Source organism: Vulpes lagopus, chromosome 3 (assembly GCF_018345385.1).
Source record: "Vulpes lagopus strain Blue_001 chromosome 3, ASM1834538v1, whole genome shotgun sequence".
Classification (NCBI taxonomy): domain Eukaryota; kingdom Metazoa; phylum Chordata; class Mammalia; order Carnivora; family Canidae; genus Vulpes; species Vulpes lagopus.
Genome location: NC_054826.1, coordinates 96,232,928 through 96,251,095, shown reverse-complemented (window position 1 = coordinate 96,251,095; position 18,168 = coordinate 96,232,928). Strand labels below are relative to the sequence as shown.

The window sequence follows — 18,168 nt, the reverse complement described above, 5'->3', positions numbered from 1 at the left end:
TGCTTTTCCCTCTGCCTGTGTCTCTGCCTCTCTCTCTCTCTCTGTGACTATCATAAATAAATAAATAAAAATTTAATAAAAATAAAAATAAAGATTTTATTTATTTATTCATGATAGTCACACAGAAAGAGACAGAGAGGCAGAGGGAGAAGCAGGCTCCATGCAGGGAGCACAACGTGGGATTTGATCCTGGGTCTCCAGGATCGTGCCCTGGGCCAAAGGCAGGCGCCAAACTGCTGCACCACCCAGAGATCCCTAGCTGCCTTGATGTTGACACTTTGCTAAGGGCAAAGGCAATCTTAGCTCATCCTCCCCAGGACCCTGTAAGTCTACTTTATTTTTTTTATTTTTTTTAAGATTTTATTTATTTATTCATGAGACAGAGAGAGAGGCAGAGACACAGGCAGAGGGAGAAGCAGGCTCCATGCAGGGAGCCTGATGTGGGACTCGATCCCGATCCCGGGACTCTAGGATCAAGCCCTGGGCTGAAGGCGGTGCTAAACTGCTGAGCCACCCAGGACTCCCTGTAAGTCTACTTAAAGGTATAAAAATTCCTTTGGAAACCACCTTTATCTCTACCCCCGCGTGATATATGTTGGCAGTCAGCCTCCAAGCATATGACCCACCGATATACATCTGAAGAGTCTTATGACAATTTTTGCTAAACAGTAATAAATCACCTTTTCTTAACAATGGCTAGTCCCCTCAGAATCCTGGAAACCACGTTTCCAAAATACCTGGGAGGCTTACTTGTTCCCTAAACCCCTCCCAACTTGAAAGTACATAATGGGCCACTCCTCATGACCCCAGGGCAGCTCTCTCTGCCCTTGGATCCTGTCCCTGTGCTTTAATAAAGTCATCTTTTTGCATCAAAGACGTCTCAAGAATTCTTTCTCAGCGGTGGGCTACGAACCCTAGTATCTTTCCTACATCAGTGGGACTTTAGGCTGGGTGGGGAAGTGCGAAACAGGAGAGGCAGGTGGGTGCAGAGGCTGGGGATGAGCACCGGGTACTTGCCCCCCACACCCCATGGCCATGCCCCAGACACTAGGCTAGGGGCTCAGGCTGGGGAGGGGGTCCAGACCAGGCTCACAGCCCACAGGCAGGGTGGCGGCCTCGCTGGGTGGGATGTGGTGGGTCATGTAGCGCTTCCCCATGAAGGAGCCAATCCGCAGCTGCTCCGGGGCCTCCTCAGGCCACCACAGGCTGGAGCTGGATGGGGAGAGGAGGCGGTACTGGGTCCCTGCTGGGTCGAGTGGCCTGCCAAGTCAGGGCCTCCTCCCACAGCCTCCCCCTTTCCTTCCTTCTAGAACCAGCTGCTGCTGGCCCACCTCCTGACTACCCTGGTATCAGTTCTCTGAAGTGACTAAGGGCTCATGGGAGAGAAAACAAGGTCCAGGAGGAGAAAGGCTGGGGCCAAGGATACAGTGAAGGGCAGGGCAGAGCAAGGTGGCCCCTTTTCTGAACCCATCTTCAGAGAAGCTGCTGGGCCACCTCCCTGCCCTGCAGGTGAGAGATACTTGGGATGGAAATTCCCTGAACATCCCAGGAAGGGGCACTGCCAACTCAAAACCGCCAGGTTCCTGGAGGGCTTCTAGGTGCTAGGACCAGTGAGAAGGAAGGGGCTCCCCAGGGTGGGAGGGAGGCCCATGAGGATATCAGCACTTACAAGTGCACAGTGGATGCTGCCAGGAAGGCCAGGAGCAGGAGGCCAGCCAGGGAGGAGAGGATAGAGGTGATGATGATCATGTCACCACTTCGCCGCCCTGGCCACGTGTCGATGGAGCCTGGGGCCTTCCCTGCACATAGCAGCTGCTCTCAGAGGCTGCCCCTTGACCCCAGGGCAGTCACTTCCACACCCAGGCTAACACTCAGGGCCTGAGAGCCTCTGAGTCCACCCATCTCAGCCAGGCATCTGTACCCTGCCAGCCTGGACCACCCACAGCTCCAGCCTCTTGGGTCTAACCTTCTAGGCTGTTCTTGCCAATGTGCCCACACACTGCCCTGCCCATGGCAGGCAAAGTTGCAGCAGACCTCAGGACTGACCATGTGGCTGCTCCCTGGAGTCTGGTATTCAAGGCTTTTAGATGAAAAGACCCCCTGCTGCCCACCTTACCCAACACCCCAGCCTCTATAGCCTGCTTCGAATTGTCCCTCACACCAGACACTGGCTTTCCATATGCAGTTTCCTTGGCCTGGTGAATCACTGGTCCCTTAGGGTCCTGCTGAGGGAAGTCTCCCAGAACCCACGGCCCTGACTCTGACTCCAGCCTCCTTCATGCCCTAGCCCTTCTCCACCTGGTAGCACTTGACCCAGGGCTGGCGTTGGAGGGGAAGGCTTTTCCTACACACAACTGGGCTGGGACCTGGGCACTCAAAGGTTAACCAACATTTGAGCCTGGACAGAGCTGTCTCTATCAATGAGACTGACCATACCTCACCCACACGAGGTTCTGTTTTGGGAGATGGGCTGAACTCGGACATTGCCCCCAGACCCCCAGTCTCATGGCAGCAGGAGGAGAGGCTGGCTGGGCATGGCCATTTTGCAGGGGGATGGGCAGACTGGAGCCAGAGCACCCCCTCCCCCAGCACTACCTTGGTGGAGAGTAATGGGGTCGGACCACCTGGTCTCAGCCTGGGGTGAGCCCCTGGCGTCCATCAAGAGGAACTTCACCCTGGGGAGAGGAAAAACAGGTGAGGCTCAAAGCCTCAACTGCCCTGGGTAGGGTGCCCACAGTGGCCAAGCCCCAGGAGTTCTGGGCCAGGCTCTTTTGGGGCACATCTGGCTTAGCCACGGCCTGGCGATGCTCTGGGGATCCTCTGACATCTCTCTGACCACAGTGACCTCTGCCAGCAGTCCCAGTCCAGATACCTCATCTGGTTTAGGGGACCCCAGTTACTAAATGTTACATACAGAATGCCTCAGGGTGGCTCAGTGTGTCAGAGGGAGCTAGGGGCCCCAGGCCTTGCCAAGGGAGAAAAGCTGGCCAAGTGGCATCTAGGAAGCCACAGAAGGCCCCCAATAGGGTCAAACACCCTAAGCAAAGGTCCAGGGAGGGAGGGAGGGGTGTGGTCAGGGCACACTCAGAGCCTGGGATCACAGGGAGGGCGCCAGAGGCCATGCAGAGGAGCTCAGGTTGTTATCTTTGCTCCAGGTGGGGAGCTCTGTATCTGAGGGCAGCCAGCTCTGGTGGCTGCTAGGAGTGGGGGCAGGAGGTGAGCCAGGAAGTGGGCATGGGGGAGGTGGGAAGGTGGTCCTGTTGGGGCAGGGGCTGGGCAGGGGGCAGAAGGAAGCTATGAATGGAAGTGTCAGTTCAGCCCATACACTGATCCACCTTCCCTGCACCCTGTGTTGGTTTTCTCAGCTGGACTTGGACTCCTTGAGGACACCTGGTCCTGTCCTGTGGCCCGGGCAGCCCTCCTCTGGACACCTGTTCTCCCACTCTGGCCCCTCTCCCCACCTACCACATGACCTCATACCTACTAATTGCATCCAAACCTAGCCCTGGGCTTAGATTCCTGCCAGGTCTACCTGTGGGCCAGTGGCTGCAGCTCCCCAACCCCCCGACTCTAGGCCAGAAACCCCACCCTGCCCCCACCAGCCCTGTGGTGCCCCCTTCTTCTTCATGGGCAGGCCCCCTGGAAAGACCACACTCTGCCTGCCACCCAGCTGGGATGAGTGCTGCTCTTTGACCCCACAGAGGAATAAACCAAAACTAGACCTCTTCCCCCCAGCACAGCTCCTGTCCCAGGGTCCAAAGGGAATGACCCACCTGTAAGGTCCAGGGCTGGGGAGGGGGTTGTTGCAGTAGGGTGGTTCGTAGAAGTCAGCAAGACAGCCAGGGTCATTGCCCACCCGCAGCAGGGGGATGCTCCTGCCGCCACCCTCAGGGTCCTCACAGGGTAGCTGGTCCAGGGACAGGGGCAGTGTCATATAGTGGCCATCAGTCAGCAGCCGCGGGAAGGCTGGAATTTCAGCTAGCGTCTGTGGGTTGTGGAAGTCCTTGGAGGCTACAGGAGAAAGGGACAGACAGGTGGGGTCAGAAAGCATAGCCCCTGGGTCCGGGTCCCCCAGCCTGGCCCTCCTTGCCTCAGGGCCCAGAGACCCCCTCCAGACACAAATCAGGTTACTTAGTCACCCTCTCAGGGTCCCTCAGGATAAGGCCCAATGCCTAGTCCACTACCCTGCAGCCCTCCTCAGCCCCCAGACCTACACCATGACACACCATTGCTGAAGGTCACCACCAGCCAGACGGTGCTGGCAACACTGGCAGGCCAGTCCAGGACACAGCGAGGCTGCTCCAGGGAGAATGTGGTAGCTGTGACTTTCCCTTCCAGGTCCCAGGCTGTTATCTGCGGCGTGTAGGGGATCAGCTCTGCAGCCATGGAGATAGGCATGAGGGTCCTGGGACCTGCTCTCCCCTGTTGGAGGGGTGGGCTCCCAGAGTCCAATCACCCCCCGCAGGTGTCCCAACCCCTTTCGTCTGGCTGGGTGAATTCATCACCGGACCCCTACTCACTCAGGCTCATACAGGGCAGGGGCCAGATCAGTGTCCCCACGAGGAGGAGGAGGAGCAGCGATGGGCCAGGCTGCCTCTGGAGGAGCCCCATGATGGCCGCCCCAGCTCAGCCCTCTTCCACATTCACAGCCTGGGGCTGATCTGGCTACCTCCTGCCACACCCTCTCCCCCAGAGCCTTGAGCCAGGAGGAGCTGGTTAGTCAGGCTGCCAGGCTGGCCAAGGGCTGGAAAGACCTGAAAATGTAAATGCACCCCACCCTCTCCCACCAGCTCAGCCTACCATAAGGGAGCTGGGCAGGGCTGTAGGTGGGGCAAGCCAGTGCCAGGCCCCACTGCCAGGCCTGAGGCGGATGCCACAGACCCCCAGAGCCCCATGTCTGAATTTGGGTCCCACCCAAAATAAAATCTTAAAAAATGTTTTAAGATATAATTCACAGACCATAAAATTCATCCTTTTAAAGCCTACAGCTCAGTAGGTTTTCACAAGGTTGTGCAAACATCACCACTAAGTACAGAACATGTGCATCACCCCAAGAGGACACTCTGGACCCACAAAGTCCCTCCCCATTCCCCGCTCCCTTGACAACCATCTATTTACCCTGGGCTTCTGCAGACTTCCCTATAGGGAACATTTCACATCAATGGGATCACCCACGCGGAGTTCTGGGTCTGGCTTCTCTCACTTAGCATCTTGTTGTCCAGGTTCATTAATGCTGTAGCGTGTGGCAGGCCTCTGTTCTTCCTGAGGGCTACAGAACATTCACTCCACTGTATGGAGACCAGGCATTTTGTCTCCCGGCTCCTCAGCTGACAGAGATAGTGGGGCTATTCCCACTTTTTGGCTGTTATGAATGATATTGCCATGAACGTTCATATACAAGTTTTGTGTGGACCTGTTTTTGGATACACGCCTAGGGGTAGAATTGCTGAGTCATAGGGTAACTACTTTTTTTTTTCTTAAAGATTTAAAAGTCATTTTTACACCCAACATGGGGCTCGAACTCAAGACCCTGAGATCAAGAGTCACATGCTCTACTGAGTCAGCCAGGCGTCCCCCAAAACCCAAACTTCCAGATTGAAGAAAAATGCTTTAATATATAACATACTCATCTTTTAAAAAATATTTTATTTATTCATGAGAAAGACAGAGGGAGAGAGACAAAGACACAGGCAGAGAGAGAAACAGGCTCTATGCTGGAAGCCTGATACGGGACTCGATCCCCAGACTCTGGGATCACACCCTGAGCCAAAGGCAGATGCCCAACCGCTGAGCCACCCCAGGTGTCCCTAATATACTCATCTTTATACCAATGCATAAAACAGAATTTTTTTTTTCTGGTGGAGGCAAAAGTACCCCTGGCCCACTCAGGATGTGGCCAGTGTCCCTGCAGCCCCAGGCACAATCACTGCCCCCAGGCAGAAGGGGGCTGGAGTATTTGATCCTCCCAAGATGGTTGAGAATTAGAACTTTGAGGATGGGGTCATATCAGCCCCGGCCCAATTCCAGCCCCAGTTCTATCTACCGCGAGCGAGCCTGGGACCTTGGGCCAGTCACTGCATCCTTGAACCTGCTCCCTCCTCTACAATGTAGAAGACAGCAGCACCTTCCAGGCGTGAGCAGCGAGCAGCGTCTCACTTGGGGAGTGAATGGCATGGAGGGCCTGGCAGAGCAGCTGGACGGCACATACAACGAGGAGCATGGAGTCAGGGCCAAGGGAGCAGCACCAGGTCAGCGTGTGGGCTTCTGGCCCTCACCGCAGAGCCTGTCATTACGGAATGCGGGTTGAATAGGCAGTCTGTGGGCTCCCTCCTGCTCTGATGCAGGACACGTGTGTGCTGCTTCTCGCACCAGCATGAGAGCACGAGCACACAGACGCACAGCCTCTCCACCAACAAACACACCAGGGTCTCTGACTTTGGCTATACGGCATTTATTGCAAACAGAATGTCTGAGGTATGAGAAGCTGACCCGGAACCCACGCCTGCCCAGGCCATGATGGGGCAGTCTGGCCTCACCCCACACCAGGCCCCCGGCACTATGAATCCAAAGCTGCCTGCCCAGGGCAGGGCCCCACACACTGAGGTAGCTGCATCTTAAGCCCCCACGAGTACAACTCCCCAGGCTTGCCCAACTCCCACACACATCCAGGCCTGGAGGGGAGGAGGCGGCAGAAGGCAGGCCCCCAACACACACCGCAGCCTCTGAGGAAAGGCACCTTCCTGCCCACCCATCCCAGGGACAGCCCAGCCGGCGGCGTGGGTAGAAGGTGGCTGGCTGCCAGAGGCAGGCATGGTAGGGTGGGGAGGGGGCTGGCCAGGCTGGGGAGTCACGGCTGCTCCAGGCAGTCCTCAGTCACTCCCTGGGCAGCCAGCTCAGCCAGCACATTCTGCAGGTAGTTGGGGTCAGGGTAGCCATGGCCTGTCACGTTGCGGTCCATCTCTGTCTTGTGGTGGATCTCATTCCACACCACTGTGTCCGTCTCTCCTGTGGTGCTGGAAGTCCCTACTGTGAAGATAAGTCGCCTCTTCCAGGCTACCTTCAGCAGTTCCAGGACCTGCCGTGGGGAACGGGAAAGGAGGAAGGGTCTGGTGAACAAACCTAGGCCTGGGCATGGGTTTTTCCACCCAGGAGCAGCAGGGGACCAGTGTGCTAGCATTGGCTGTGCCCTCTTCCTTCCCTGGTCTCACCTGCCCCAGCAGTGAGGGCCAGGACGGCAGCAGTGGCCGCCCACCAAATGCCAGCTGTGGGCACACTGAGGGATGGAGAAGCCCTTTGTTTGATCCCTACTGTGAACCACTTGCAGGGCAGGGATTGGGCCACTCTCCTAAGTGACCTCATCTACAGTCCTGGACCTACAGCCCCATCTGTTGGGGTCCCCAGCTTCTGGCTCCAGTCCTAACTCCCCTTCCAGAACTCCACCTGCTGACCTGACTGCCCAAGACGACCCCCAACCTCAGAGGGCGAGTGCTGCCATCCTCTGTACTGCTCAAGCCACACCTGGGGCCAGGCTAACTCCACCCTACTTCCAAGTCAGCCTCTCCCTCCAGAGGGAACCCCTGCTTCTCTGCTCCCCCACGCTCAGCAACCTGCAGGCTAGGCTCACAGCAGCTAGAGGGAACTTTTTCATACCTCCAATCAGCACTACCCAGAGCAGCCTGTCCCCAGGCCTCATTGCCCCTACATGAGGCTCAGGCTCTTCCCCTAGACTCTTCACACTCTCCTGCCCAGCCTACCTCCATGACTCTCAAAGCTACCACTCTGAGCTCTTCTGTCTGCTTAAAATGCTCTCCCCCTAGTCTCAGTGCAGAGGTGGCTCAGTGCCGAGGTGGCTCTGCAGGCCATCCCAGTCACCCTGTTCTGTCCTGCCCCCACTCCCACCCCACCAATCTCATCACACTAGCCTGACTGAAGACCAGGTGACCTGGCCCAAGAGGTTGCTGGAAGAGGCCTCCTCTCCCCTCTAGTCCTCTCTCTTGGGGAAGCATGCCTAATGCACAGCAGTCCCTGGGAGCCCTAGAAGAAGATGAGCTAAGCAGAGAAGGTATGGCCAGCAGGCTAGACCCTCCCTAAATCACCTGCTCAAATTGTCCACAAGCAGCCAGGGGGCCTACCAGCTGGGGGGCCCTCCCCAAGGGTTGCAGGGCCTTACCTTGCGGCCCTGGGCATTGTCTGGAAGGTAGCACTGGCGGGGAAACCCCCTGGCGGTGAACGGCTTCCCAGGGTTGGGGTGCTCCGGGCCCTGCAAGAAGAACACACACTAGGAGTAGGAACATCCTGAGAGGAGCGCAGCAGCCCAGCCCACGCTAGGCCTCCTCTGCTGGGGCTATTCCTGTACTCAAAGTGACCAAATAAATTGGTGTCTCAAATCCTGCCCCTCAGAGACCCGACATGACATGGCCTCCCCCCAGTGACTACCTTCCTTGACCCCATGCCACTAGATGTGGCATCAGACACTTCTGCTAATGTCTCCCCCTTCCCTGATGAGACTGGAACTCATCAAAGGCCAAGGCACATGCTCCCACCCCGCTGGTGTTTGCCTCCAGGTGCTGGGCTCTGCGGCCTAGATGGCAGGGCCTCCTTCCTGACACCCTTACCCGTTGCTCAAGATGGAGCCACTGTGGGGCCTGAGACAGTGCAAATAGAGCAGAAAGGTAGGGGGCTGGGAACAGCAGAGGGCCCTTGCTCGTGCCCTCTGACACTCGGAGGCACACCATGTACACCACTACATTTCCCCCCCTGCTCTGTGACTCTAAGGCTGTCGGGAATGTTTTTTTTTTTTTTTAAAGGTTTTATTTATTCATGAGAGACAGAGAGAGAGGCAGAGACACAGGCAGAGGGAGAAGCAGGCTCCACACAGGGAGCCTGATGTGGGACTCGATCCCGGGACTCCAGGACCTGGGCCAAAGGCAGACACTAAACCGCTGAGCCACTCAGGCGTCCCATGTTTTTTTTTCTTTTTAAAGATTTATTTATTTGCTCATGAGAGACAGAAAGAGAGACAGAGAGAGGCAGAGACACAGGCAGAGGGAGAAGCAGGCTCCACTCAGGAAGCCTGATGTGGGACTCGATCCCGGGACTCCAGGATCACGCCCTGAGCCGAAGGCAGATGCCCAACCACTGAGCCACCCAGGCGTCCCTTGTCTGGAATGTTTTTAAAATTCACTATGACCCACTGAAAAGATGTGGAGGGAAACCAGGGAAAAGAATGTTGTTGAATAGGGACACCCCACCTATCAGATGGGCTCATAAGGGTCCTGGTCTCCATTGCCCTGTTCATCCACCCCTCGCCCCCACACCTAGCCACCACCCATGCAAGAGGCCCAAGGCCCCAGGACTCCTATCTGGGTCTCTACTGGGACCCTAGGGCCTTCTGCTCAGGTTCCAGTCTTATTCTCGCCACCAGAGCTGACCATGCACACCCAAGGCAGGCCTGGATCTGGCCACTGAGCTGGCCTCTCAAGAGCAGTCCTTACTGTTGGCATCTCCCTGCCCTATGGGGTTCCCCCATTATTCAGCCCCTCAACACAAGCACACAAGCATTCTTCTTGTTTATACATTCTTCTGCCCAATACATGCCCAGCTAAGATGTCTCCACCTCCAGGATGCTCTCCCTGCATCAGGAAAGGGCTGAAGGCCATCTCTTTGTTTCCACAGCCCTATAAGCTTATTCTACCCCCAGATGCTAGAGCCCTTTGGTTCCTGAGAGCCTGAAATTGGGAAGCCAGGGCATCCTGAGTGACCCAGGGATCAGACTGCTGGGAGAGGGGTGAAGCAGGAAGAAGAGTGCCCCAGAGTGAGAGGGACCAATTCCAGAATGGTCCAAGGAGGCTCCTCTTGTACCAGGGCCCCTTACCTGGATGCCGTGAGGAATGTTGTAAACTATGAGTATTGTCCCGCAGTCCTCATGGCCAGGGAGGGATACTTGGAACTTGAACACCTCCATCTTGCCCCGGGGTTGGGTCCCAGTTTTCTCTCCATAGATGGTTTTGCAGGAAGGACACTGCAAACTTCCGTCCTGAGACGAAGCAGAGCACCACAGACTGAGCCCGTGGCCCTGAGAGAGTGCCTAGGCACAGCCACCTGGGGCACAGGTGGGCTCACTGCTCCACAGCAGGTCCCTGGCTTATCACCCCACTCCCTCCTTGCATAGAAACCCGATCCTTGGGATGCCTGGGTGGCTCAGCAGTTGAATGGCTGCCTTTGGCCCAGGGTATGATCCTGGAGTTCTGGGACCGAGTCCCAAGTCGGGCTCCCTGCGTGGAGCCTGCTTCTCCCTCTGCCTGTGTCTCTGCCCCTCTCTCTTTCTCTGTGTCTCTCTCACGAATAAATAAAATCTTGGGCAGCTTGGGTGGCTCAGCAGTTTAGCGCTGCCTTGAGCCCTGGGTGTGATCTTGGAGGCCCGGGATCGAGTCCCAAGTCGGGCTCCCTGCGTGGAGCCTGCTTCTCCCTCTGCCTGTGTCTCTGCCTCTCTCTCTCTCTCTGCTTCTCATAAATAAATGGATAAAATCTTTAAAAATAAAATAAAATCTTAAGAAAGAAAGAAAAGAAACCCAATCCTCACGGCTTCCCTGGAAAGATGTTCTACTAGGAGACTGGCATCAACTAGGCAAATCAGGTTTATGCACAGAAGAATCTATGGCCTGACAGGTTTCAAATCAAACAAAAAACCCTGTGACCTATCACTGCTGGTGCTGGCACCCTGGCTGGTTCAGAGAGCACAGGGATACTTCAGGGAGAGGAAGCCAGGCCCAATGGTCTGCCACATGACTCAGGTCTTTCTCTCTGTCCTCCTAACCTCCGTCCACTCTGGTTAAACTCCCCTGCAGGATGGCACCCAGGTGTCACTTGCCACCCTCAGCCCCCCAGTGGCCAACCTCTTTTCTGCTGCAGGCCAAGGCCTGCCGACATCTCAAGGCTGCCTCCTAGGGTGTCCTGGGCCCTCTGCAGGGCAGCAGCAGTCAGTCACCTGCTCAGATGCAGCAGGACCAGGGCAGGCCCATGGGCAGGTCACCCTGGCCCCCCGCCCATCCCAGGGACAGAGGTGTGGCACCTTGTTCCCGTTGCAGTACATAGCCAGCAGACACAGCAGGTGGAAGGCATGGCTGCACTTGGCAAGGCGGCCCACTGCCACTGGCCCAATGGTCTTGCTGTGGGTCACGTCGCTGTACCCGGACACCACGGACAGTTTCTCCATACAGATGATGCAGTCCTGGAAGGAGACCAGCACAGGGCATGCTCACCAACAGCTTGCTGAGCCACAGGTGTGGAGGTATTCTTAATAGGAAAAGGCCTTCCTCTGCTGAAACACCAGGATTCTGGGCAGTCTGGTATCAGCTGTCCCAGAGGCTGGGAAGACAGGTGAGTCACCAGGATCTGTGCCCTCAAAGGGCTCACCACAGTCAAGGGGACAACAGACAACCACAAGCACAGGACACATGGGGGCCTTGGCAGTAACAGCAGCACAGGCCACACAGAGGCAGGGAAAGGGGAAAGAACAGGCAGGCTGCTGAGAGGCGAGGCCCTTGAAGTGGGGTATCACAAGGAAAAAAGGACAAGGTGAGCAAGGATGGGAACACACAGTCCAAGTAAAGGGCAGAGAATGTCGTGAAGCAAGAACCAGCAGAGTCTGGGAACAGCAGTGGCAGCCACTGGGGCCGAGGGGTAATAGGGTATAAAAGATCCAGACGGGACAGGACCAGGTCCCCGAAGGTTCTGATGGCCACACTCAGGAGCTGGGCTTTGTCTCACACGTCAGGGGCCTTGTAGAGGAGTTTTAAGGTTGGGGGTACCAGCACAATCACAACTGAGTGGCAGCTTGGAGGACAGGAGGCTGGCATGGAGCAGCCCAGGTATGGCAGGGCCACAAGGGCAAAGACAAGGACACTGATGTGGGTGCTGTCAGGTGGGAGCATAGACAGGGCTGGAGGGATGGTGGGAGACACAAGGATGGCCTCCAGGTTACTGAACCTTTATCACCCAGAGCTGCAGGAGAGTCCTGCAAGGGCAGAGTATGTGGTTCTGTACTGGCGTAACTACACTTTAACCCATGACTCCCACCCACCACCCTCAAAGTCCTTGGAGCTCTCCATTCAAATCAGAGACCAGTGGCACTGTAGACCCCAAAACACAGCTCAGCACAGAGGATCGGGTCCTACTGAAGCTGCTATGAGGGTCTGCAGGCCCTGTAATTACAGGAAGGCTAACCAGCTCTCCCAATAGCCAGAGGGGCAGAGCTGCTTTGGGGACAAAGTCACTACTTTTCCCCAGCTCGGTCCTCGGGGAATGGGCAGGCTCTCCCATCCCTTGTCTCCAGGACCCTCCAAGGCCCCAGAGTGGCACAGGAAGAGGGCTACACAGAGGCCTGTGTAGGAGCCTTGCTCAGAACTACAGCTCATCAGCAGCAAAGCTAAAACCAGAATGCAGGCCCCTGAAGCCAGATCACCTCCTCTTGGTAAGGCCTGCCTCCCGTGGGAGGCTGGGTGATTAAACCCGAGTACCCGAAACAAGGCCGGAACCTTGGGAAGTACCCACTCAGCAGAGAAAGGCCAGTATCTTTCACCTCAGGAGCCACCCCTTGCCTCCAAACAAAACCAGAGGCAGCGTGGCTCCTGTGACACATACCTCATCTGAGGCCATTTTCAGCTCTTCTGTATACTTTTTTATCACCTGTTCTGGCTCTGGCTTTGGAGTCCCTCCTAGAAGAGAAAGGAACATCAGCGGTGTCCCAAGGGGTATGAACTGGAGATGCTGAATCCAGAGAGAAGGAGGACAAGGGAGCGGCCCAAGCTGCCAGGAGGGATGTTTAGAGGGGCCAAGACGGGAGGACTGAGTGTGCGAGAGGAGAGACATGGCACTAGCGCAGACACTCAGAGCTCTGCCTAACAGAGCCCTATCCGGTCCACCCGCTGGAGGCCCGATCCCAGAAGCCCTGGAGGCAGCTGGATGAGGACCAGAGACAGCTGCTGCTCATAGCCCTCAGGAGTCACAGACTGGGCCTCCTCCACATTCCCACACACTTCGGTCAGGAGGCTCTTCAGAGGATGCACAGAAAAGACAAACAGTAGCTGCTAAAACAAACTACTCTAGAGCAGGTTTTGGCAGCGCTGTTTCACTCAACTGCCACTACTCTCGTGAGAAAGCCGAGGCAAAAGTAGTTCCAGGGGCTGAACGTGCAGCGGCAGACATCTGTGCGCACGCCACCTGCAGACAATGCCACACAGACACAGTCACCACAAATCACAGGTTTCTCTCTCCTGGCCCTGGGCTGTGAGGTTTCAGTGACACACCAAGCCCAGGAAGGAGCCAAGACGCAGCAGGAAGTATGTTCTGGCCACCCCCTCCTCGGTGCGCACACACGCTCGAAACCAGGAGGGGCGACCCTGCACCTCCATCAACACTGAGCCTGACTCCACATCGGCCCCCCATACCCCTAAAACGAGAAACTCCCCCAGTTGGTGAGAGAATTGGCCAGGCCCGGGTCTTCTCCAGCTAGAGGCAGTGGCAGAATGACAGAGAATGTAGCAAAGCCGTGCGGGAGCAGAAAGGGGGGCCTGGGGAGACCAGTGCAGCCGGGAAAAACCCTGGCAGGGCTCCTCTTCCCGCTTTGGGTCGCAGGGCAGGTCCTGCTTCTAGCCTCTGACCCCAGAAGGACCCTGGTTTGAACCCAAGCTCATAGCCACTGGCTACAAAGACATACAAGCCCGAGAGCTCCACAGCCAAGTGCCCTCAAAACTAGAGAAGGCCTGGGTGCGGCTGGGAGCAGGCAATGTCAGGGGTGATTCTGGCCACCCTGGGACCAAAGCACATCACCAGAATCTCAGTTCTTCACCTAATGGAGACCTCATCCTGACCCAAACTATGACTGTGGTGAGGGCATGAAGTGCGATTATCTGAGAGGCAGCTACGGGCAAAAGAATACCATCCCCCCTTCCACAAACGTATCCCCCACCCCCTCACTCATGCACCCCTCCTCATCCACATACATAAATGTCCCCACACTCCCTTCACATGCGCAGCCCATTCATTCCCATACAAACGTATCCCCCACTCCCCCCCACACACCTGACACCCCTGTCACACATGTACCCCACATTCCCATACATGCAAACCCTCCCTCAAATACAGACCCATACACACAGATTTCTAGGCCCCTGACAGTCACTGGTGAGAAAGCCAGGCCAAAGCACAATGACCACTGGCACTGGTAGCTGTCCTGGTAGCTGGGACTCTATTCAGAGACAGAGGAGGGGTGTTTTAGAAAAGCTTGGCTACAGGCCAGTCTGCAGAAGGACCCCGGGACCCCAATTGCCAGGACTAGTCTCAGGCCCAACTTTGGCAAGGCCTGGCTCAGCATCCCATTTCCTAGCTCCTCATCCTTCCCTAGGTGGTCTTTTAGAACTGAAGGTAGCTTTCCAGGAGCCACATTTCTCTAAGGGGGCCAGCCAGGTGACCACCAACTCCAAGAAAGGGATATCTGAGCCCAAGAGGAAGGCCAGAGTGTCTGCCAAGAGCCTCTGTTTTTCCCAGGCAAGTCAGAATATCTCAGGAAGCGCTGGACCTGTCCTGCCCCCAAATCTGTTTCCACCTCCAAGGCAAAGGAAGAAGGAAGTGGGTCAAGAGCTCCAAGGCGTGCCTGACTGCCAGGATCGGGGTGAGGCAGGGAATGGGGTGTAAAGCCCCACCACTCCCTGGGCCTCCCTGCTACCTGCAGGGCTGGGGTTTGACAGGCAATCGCCATGATCAGGGTAGCCCCATGACCACGTGCTGGGTGCCTCATATTGGATTTTCTATTCCTCCCATGCCTGATCTACTAAGTAGGAGGTGCTGGCTTGTGAATGGAAGCACAAGCATGAGATCATGAAACAGGAGCCAAGACTGGCACCCAGGATGGCTGAGCCAGAGCCATGCTCCCCGCTCACCACATCACACTGAAGATCACTGGGCTTCCAGCAGTCCATGTATCTCCAGCCCAAAGATGGGAGGAGGCAGAGCCGCTATTGGCTTTCAACATAGCAGGTTTAGAACTTACTACCCACAGGACCCTTCATGTAGGTCTGGTTAAAACTCACAAAAGCTTCCATGGTTCTGAAACCCCTCCTTCTTGGCCATGTGATGGGAGGAGAGTGGTCACTGGGGGACCCCTCTGACGTAGTCCTGCATGGTGGCCAGAGAGGGCTGGGGGCCTTTCCTGAGACACATGCTGGACAGGCTGGGAGGGACAAAGTACCCCCCATTCCAAGCTGGCCTCGCCTCATGCCTATGTTTATAGTCACAGAGTCCTCAAGAATAGGCCCCTCACACTCATACTGTGCCAGGAAGACAGGAGCTGAACTCTGGGTTTTCGGTGGTAAGTGATTCTGGGGACCCCCTCTGCACGGAGGGCAGGCAGAAGGGCCACTGAGCCCCTCTCCTTGGGGTAAAGGAAGCAAAGAAGGGCTGTGGGGTCAGAGAAGAGCGATCGATGCAGGAGAGTCAGAGGCAGCAAGACTCGCAGGCTTAGCAGAGGCCAGAGAGTATTTGTGAGCAGGACTACCTTTCATGGACATTTTCCTCAATCTCTTAACTGAGCTGTGACTTTTAGAGGCCAGACAGGAGGCGGGAGGGCTGGCAGGCTGGGGTGCGCGGCTAAGACACACAGGGAGTCCAATGGCTGACATCAGAATACTCGTCATGCCTACACGGGGTGCGAGATCAGACATGCAGAGAGGGGAGAAACGTTAGAAGGAGTCATTCGGCATGGGACGTCCACAAACCCCGGCCGAGTCCAGGTGGCACTGTGAATGACCAACAGGACCCATCGATCTTCCCGAGGAATTGGCTGCTCGAGGCTCGAGGCAGCTAAGCTCCAGGCCAGGAAGCAGTGAAATGCCCAGCTCATCAGAGTCCCGCAGGTATCAGTACGAGCCACCAACCAGCCTGAGCTCACGGCAGGCAGGGAAGGAGGCAGGGCGAGGCCATTTGCTTCAGGAGGGCAGAGGGAAGGATGCCATCCCAGGAAGCCTCCTAAGGTGTTCTGAGCAGGATCTCCTTGTGCCAGGCACAAGGATATGGAAGGACACAGGCAAGCTATGGAGACAAGATCTCAAGCTCACAGTTCTCTCCCTGTACTCCCCCTGGCTGTGCCCTCTGGGCTCCTGGTCACCTTGTCACTCCAGTGGGGTGCTATTTGCTTTCTACACCCCATCTGGCCCATCTAGGTGTTCTTAGTGCCATCGCTAGGGTGAGCAAGCAGGAATGCTGGCTCTGGGCCTGCTCCCCCACTGAGGCATCCCCATGGCCCCTGTGGCTGCTCCTCTGACGCAGCACAGGCTCTAACAGACTTAGCTGTCCTAGATGGTAGCACCACGGACATACCCATAGAGAGAAGGCCTCACTCAACTGGCGTTCCACACGCGGTCTCGCTGGACTCTCACTCCACCCCGCTCCCTTGGCACTCCCTGAGGACCTAAAACTTCCTGGCACACAGCCTGTCCTCCTGGTGGAGCCCCTATTCCTGACCCACAGATGGCCTTGCCATCCATAGCACCACCTACCCAAACCTCCCTGCCCTCTCTCCAGCTCAAAAGCACCTCGTCCACAGCTGAAGGGAGCTCTAGGCTCTCCTCAGTCACCTCCGTGAGCGGGGCTTGCTGAGTGCTCTGAATCAGGCTCAGGAGCAGGGTACAGAGGGCAGCTGGGGGTAGGAAGCAGAGATCTTGGATGGGCCAGGCAGATGGCACTGCCCATTCCAGAGGCAGTGCAGGTGGGAGGGGGAAATCTGCCCCTGGGACCTATCCAGGCCAGCCACCTTGGCCTCTTCTGAGAACAAAGACTCAATGTGGCCAACAGGCCCAGTCAGGGACAGAAGCAGAGGCCAGCCAGCAGCCTGGGCAGCACAGCAGAGGAGGGCAGGGTGCACTGCGGCGGCCACTTGCAAGAGACACCAAAGCACACATCAGAAGACCAAGGCCGTACCCTGGGCCCTCACTCATTGGGCAATGCATTGCCACCAGTGTCTCAAGGTTGGCTACTCCTGAGCTCAGATGTGGGTTTTAAATGTTAGGCGGACTGAATGACAAGCAGGCACAGGGGGTGGGGAGCCACAATGATGGAGGGGATAGGAACAATGCTTTAGTAGAACCCTGGGCCTTTGCACTGACTGTGACCTCATCCCCCAGCACTCACTGACACACCACTTCAACCAGACGTTTCCCCAGGCGTCACCTAGGAGGAAGCTCTTCCTTGATCCCTCTATCTAGAAGGGCCACTCCTCCTCTGTCTCTGTCCCCTTTACCTTTAGTGTTCTTACTACGTGAAAGGACTTGTGTCTCTGTTTTGTGACAGCTGTCCTCCCTGCACTGAGCACCTAGGGCAGGGCCCAGTCACAGAGGTGCACAGTATCTATCTGCTGGGGAACCAGCTGTACCTGAATGCTGCCAGGTGGCCTTTGTGAGGCCAGCATGAACACTGCTTCTGCCCTTGTCAGTGCAGGACCCTCCCCTGAATTTGAGTCATAGACACAGAAGTCTCAACTTAGAAGGCTGCAGAGCAGCAGCTCCTGCTCTGTGGGTCTGCCTTTTTTTTTTTTTTAAGGATTTATTTATTTATTTACGATAGAGAGAGAGAGAGAGAGACAGAGAGGGAGGCAGAGACACAGGAGGGAGAAGCAGGCTCCATGCTGGAAGCCTGACGTGGGACTCGATCCTGGGACTCCAGGATCGTGCCCTGGGCCAAAGGCAGGAGCCAAACCACTGAGCCACCCAGGGATCCCCTAGGTCTGCCTTCTTGTGAGAAAGTGTGAAAATAACTCCACACCTACACTTCGCAAAAGCAACATCCACTGGACAGGACGGGTTGGGGGGATGCCAAGACGGACCATCATACCTTCCCAACAGCGGGGCTCAGGGACAGCCCCCTCACCCCCACACGCCATCACAAACTGCTGTCGTCCCCAAATAACTATAACTGTTTAGATGGCCATAGCTTCTCCACTTATCTGAGAGGATTCCCACTTAACCACTAGAGATCCAGAGAGATCAGCCCCTGTCGAGGTCAGATGTGTAAACACCTCCCCCCTTCTGACACCTTTGTCTCGTGACTGGGGCTCAGGTCCAAGCCTGTCCTCTGACTGGTCTTAGCAAGCCGGGTCCCAGCTCCACTTTTCCCCGG

General features: G+C 56.3%; 2 protein-coding genes across 9 annotated transcripts in view; both read right to left on the bottom strand.

Annotated features, from left to right (window-relative positions):
• Window positions 1–398: 398 nt before the first annotated feature.
• UPK3B (uroplakin 3B) lies at window positions 399–5,304 on the bottom strand. Of its 3 annotated transcripts, none has more exons than XM_041749863.1 (6): window positions 5,119–5,304; window positions 4,227–4,376; window positions 3,774–4,011; window positions 2,596–2,675; window positions 1,670–1,799; window positions 399–1,212 (listed from the first exon to the last, which is right to left on the bottom strand). In XM_041749863.1, the coding sequence occupies exons 1-6, from the start codon at window positions 5,150–5,152 to the stop codon at window positions 1,053–1,055; spliced, it is 792 nt and encodes a 263-aa protein (XP_041605797.1). In that variant the 5' UTR covers window positions 5,153–5,304; the 3' UTR covers window positions 399–1,052. The 3 variants fall into 3 exon arrangements, with proteins under 3 accessions (XP_041605797.1, XP_041605796.1, XP_041605798.1); XM_041749862.1 differs by lacking the exon at window positions 5,119–5,304 and adding an exon at window positions 4,521–4,690; XM_041749864.1 differs by lacking the exons at window positions 4,227–4,376; window positions 5,119–5,304 and adding an exon at window positions 4,521–4,690.
• Window positions 5,305–6,435: 1,131 nt separating this feature from the next.
• DTX2 (deltex E3 ubiquitin ligase 2) overlaps window positions 6,436–18,168 on the bottom strand; it is a 38,495-nt gene continuing 26,762 nt past the window's right edge. For 4 of the 6 annotated variants that reach the window (XM_041749855.1, XM_041749856.1, XM_041749854.1 and 1 more), the window contains 6 exons: window positions 15,554–15,694; window positions 12,643–12,716; window positions 11,072–11,230; window positions 9,875–10,036; window positions 8,171–8,260; window positions 6,436–7,075 (listed from right to left, as the gene is read on the bottom strand). In XM_041749855.1, coding sequence (XP_041605789.1) covers window positions 6,848–7,075; window positions 8,171–8,260; window positions 9,875–10,036; window positions 11,072–11,230; window positions 12,643–12,716; window positions 15,554–15,694 — 854 coding nt within the window. In that variant the 3' untranslated portion in view covers window positions 6,436–6,847. The remainder of the gene's footprint in view (window positions 7,076–8,170; window positions 8,261–9,874; window positions 10,037–11,071; window positions 11,231–12,642; window positions 12,717–15,553; window positions 15,695–18,168) is intronic. The other 2 variants (XM_041749859.1, XM_041749858.1) reach the window with 2 other exon arrangements.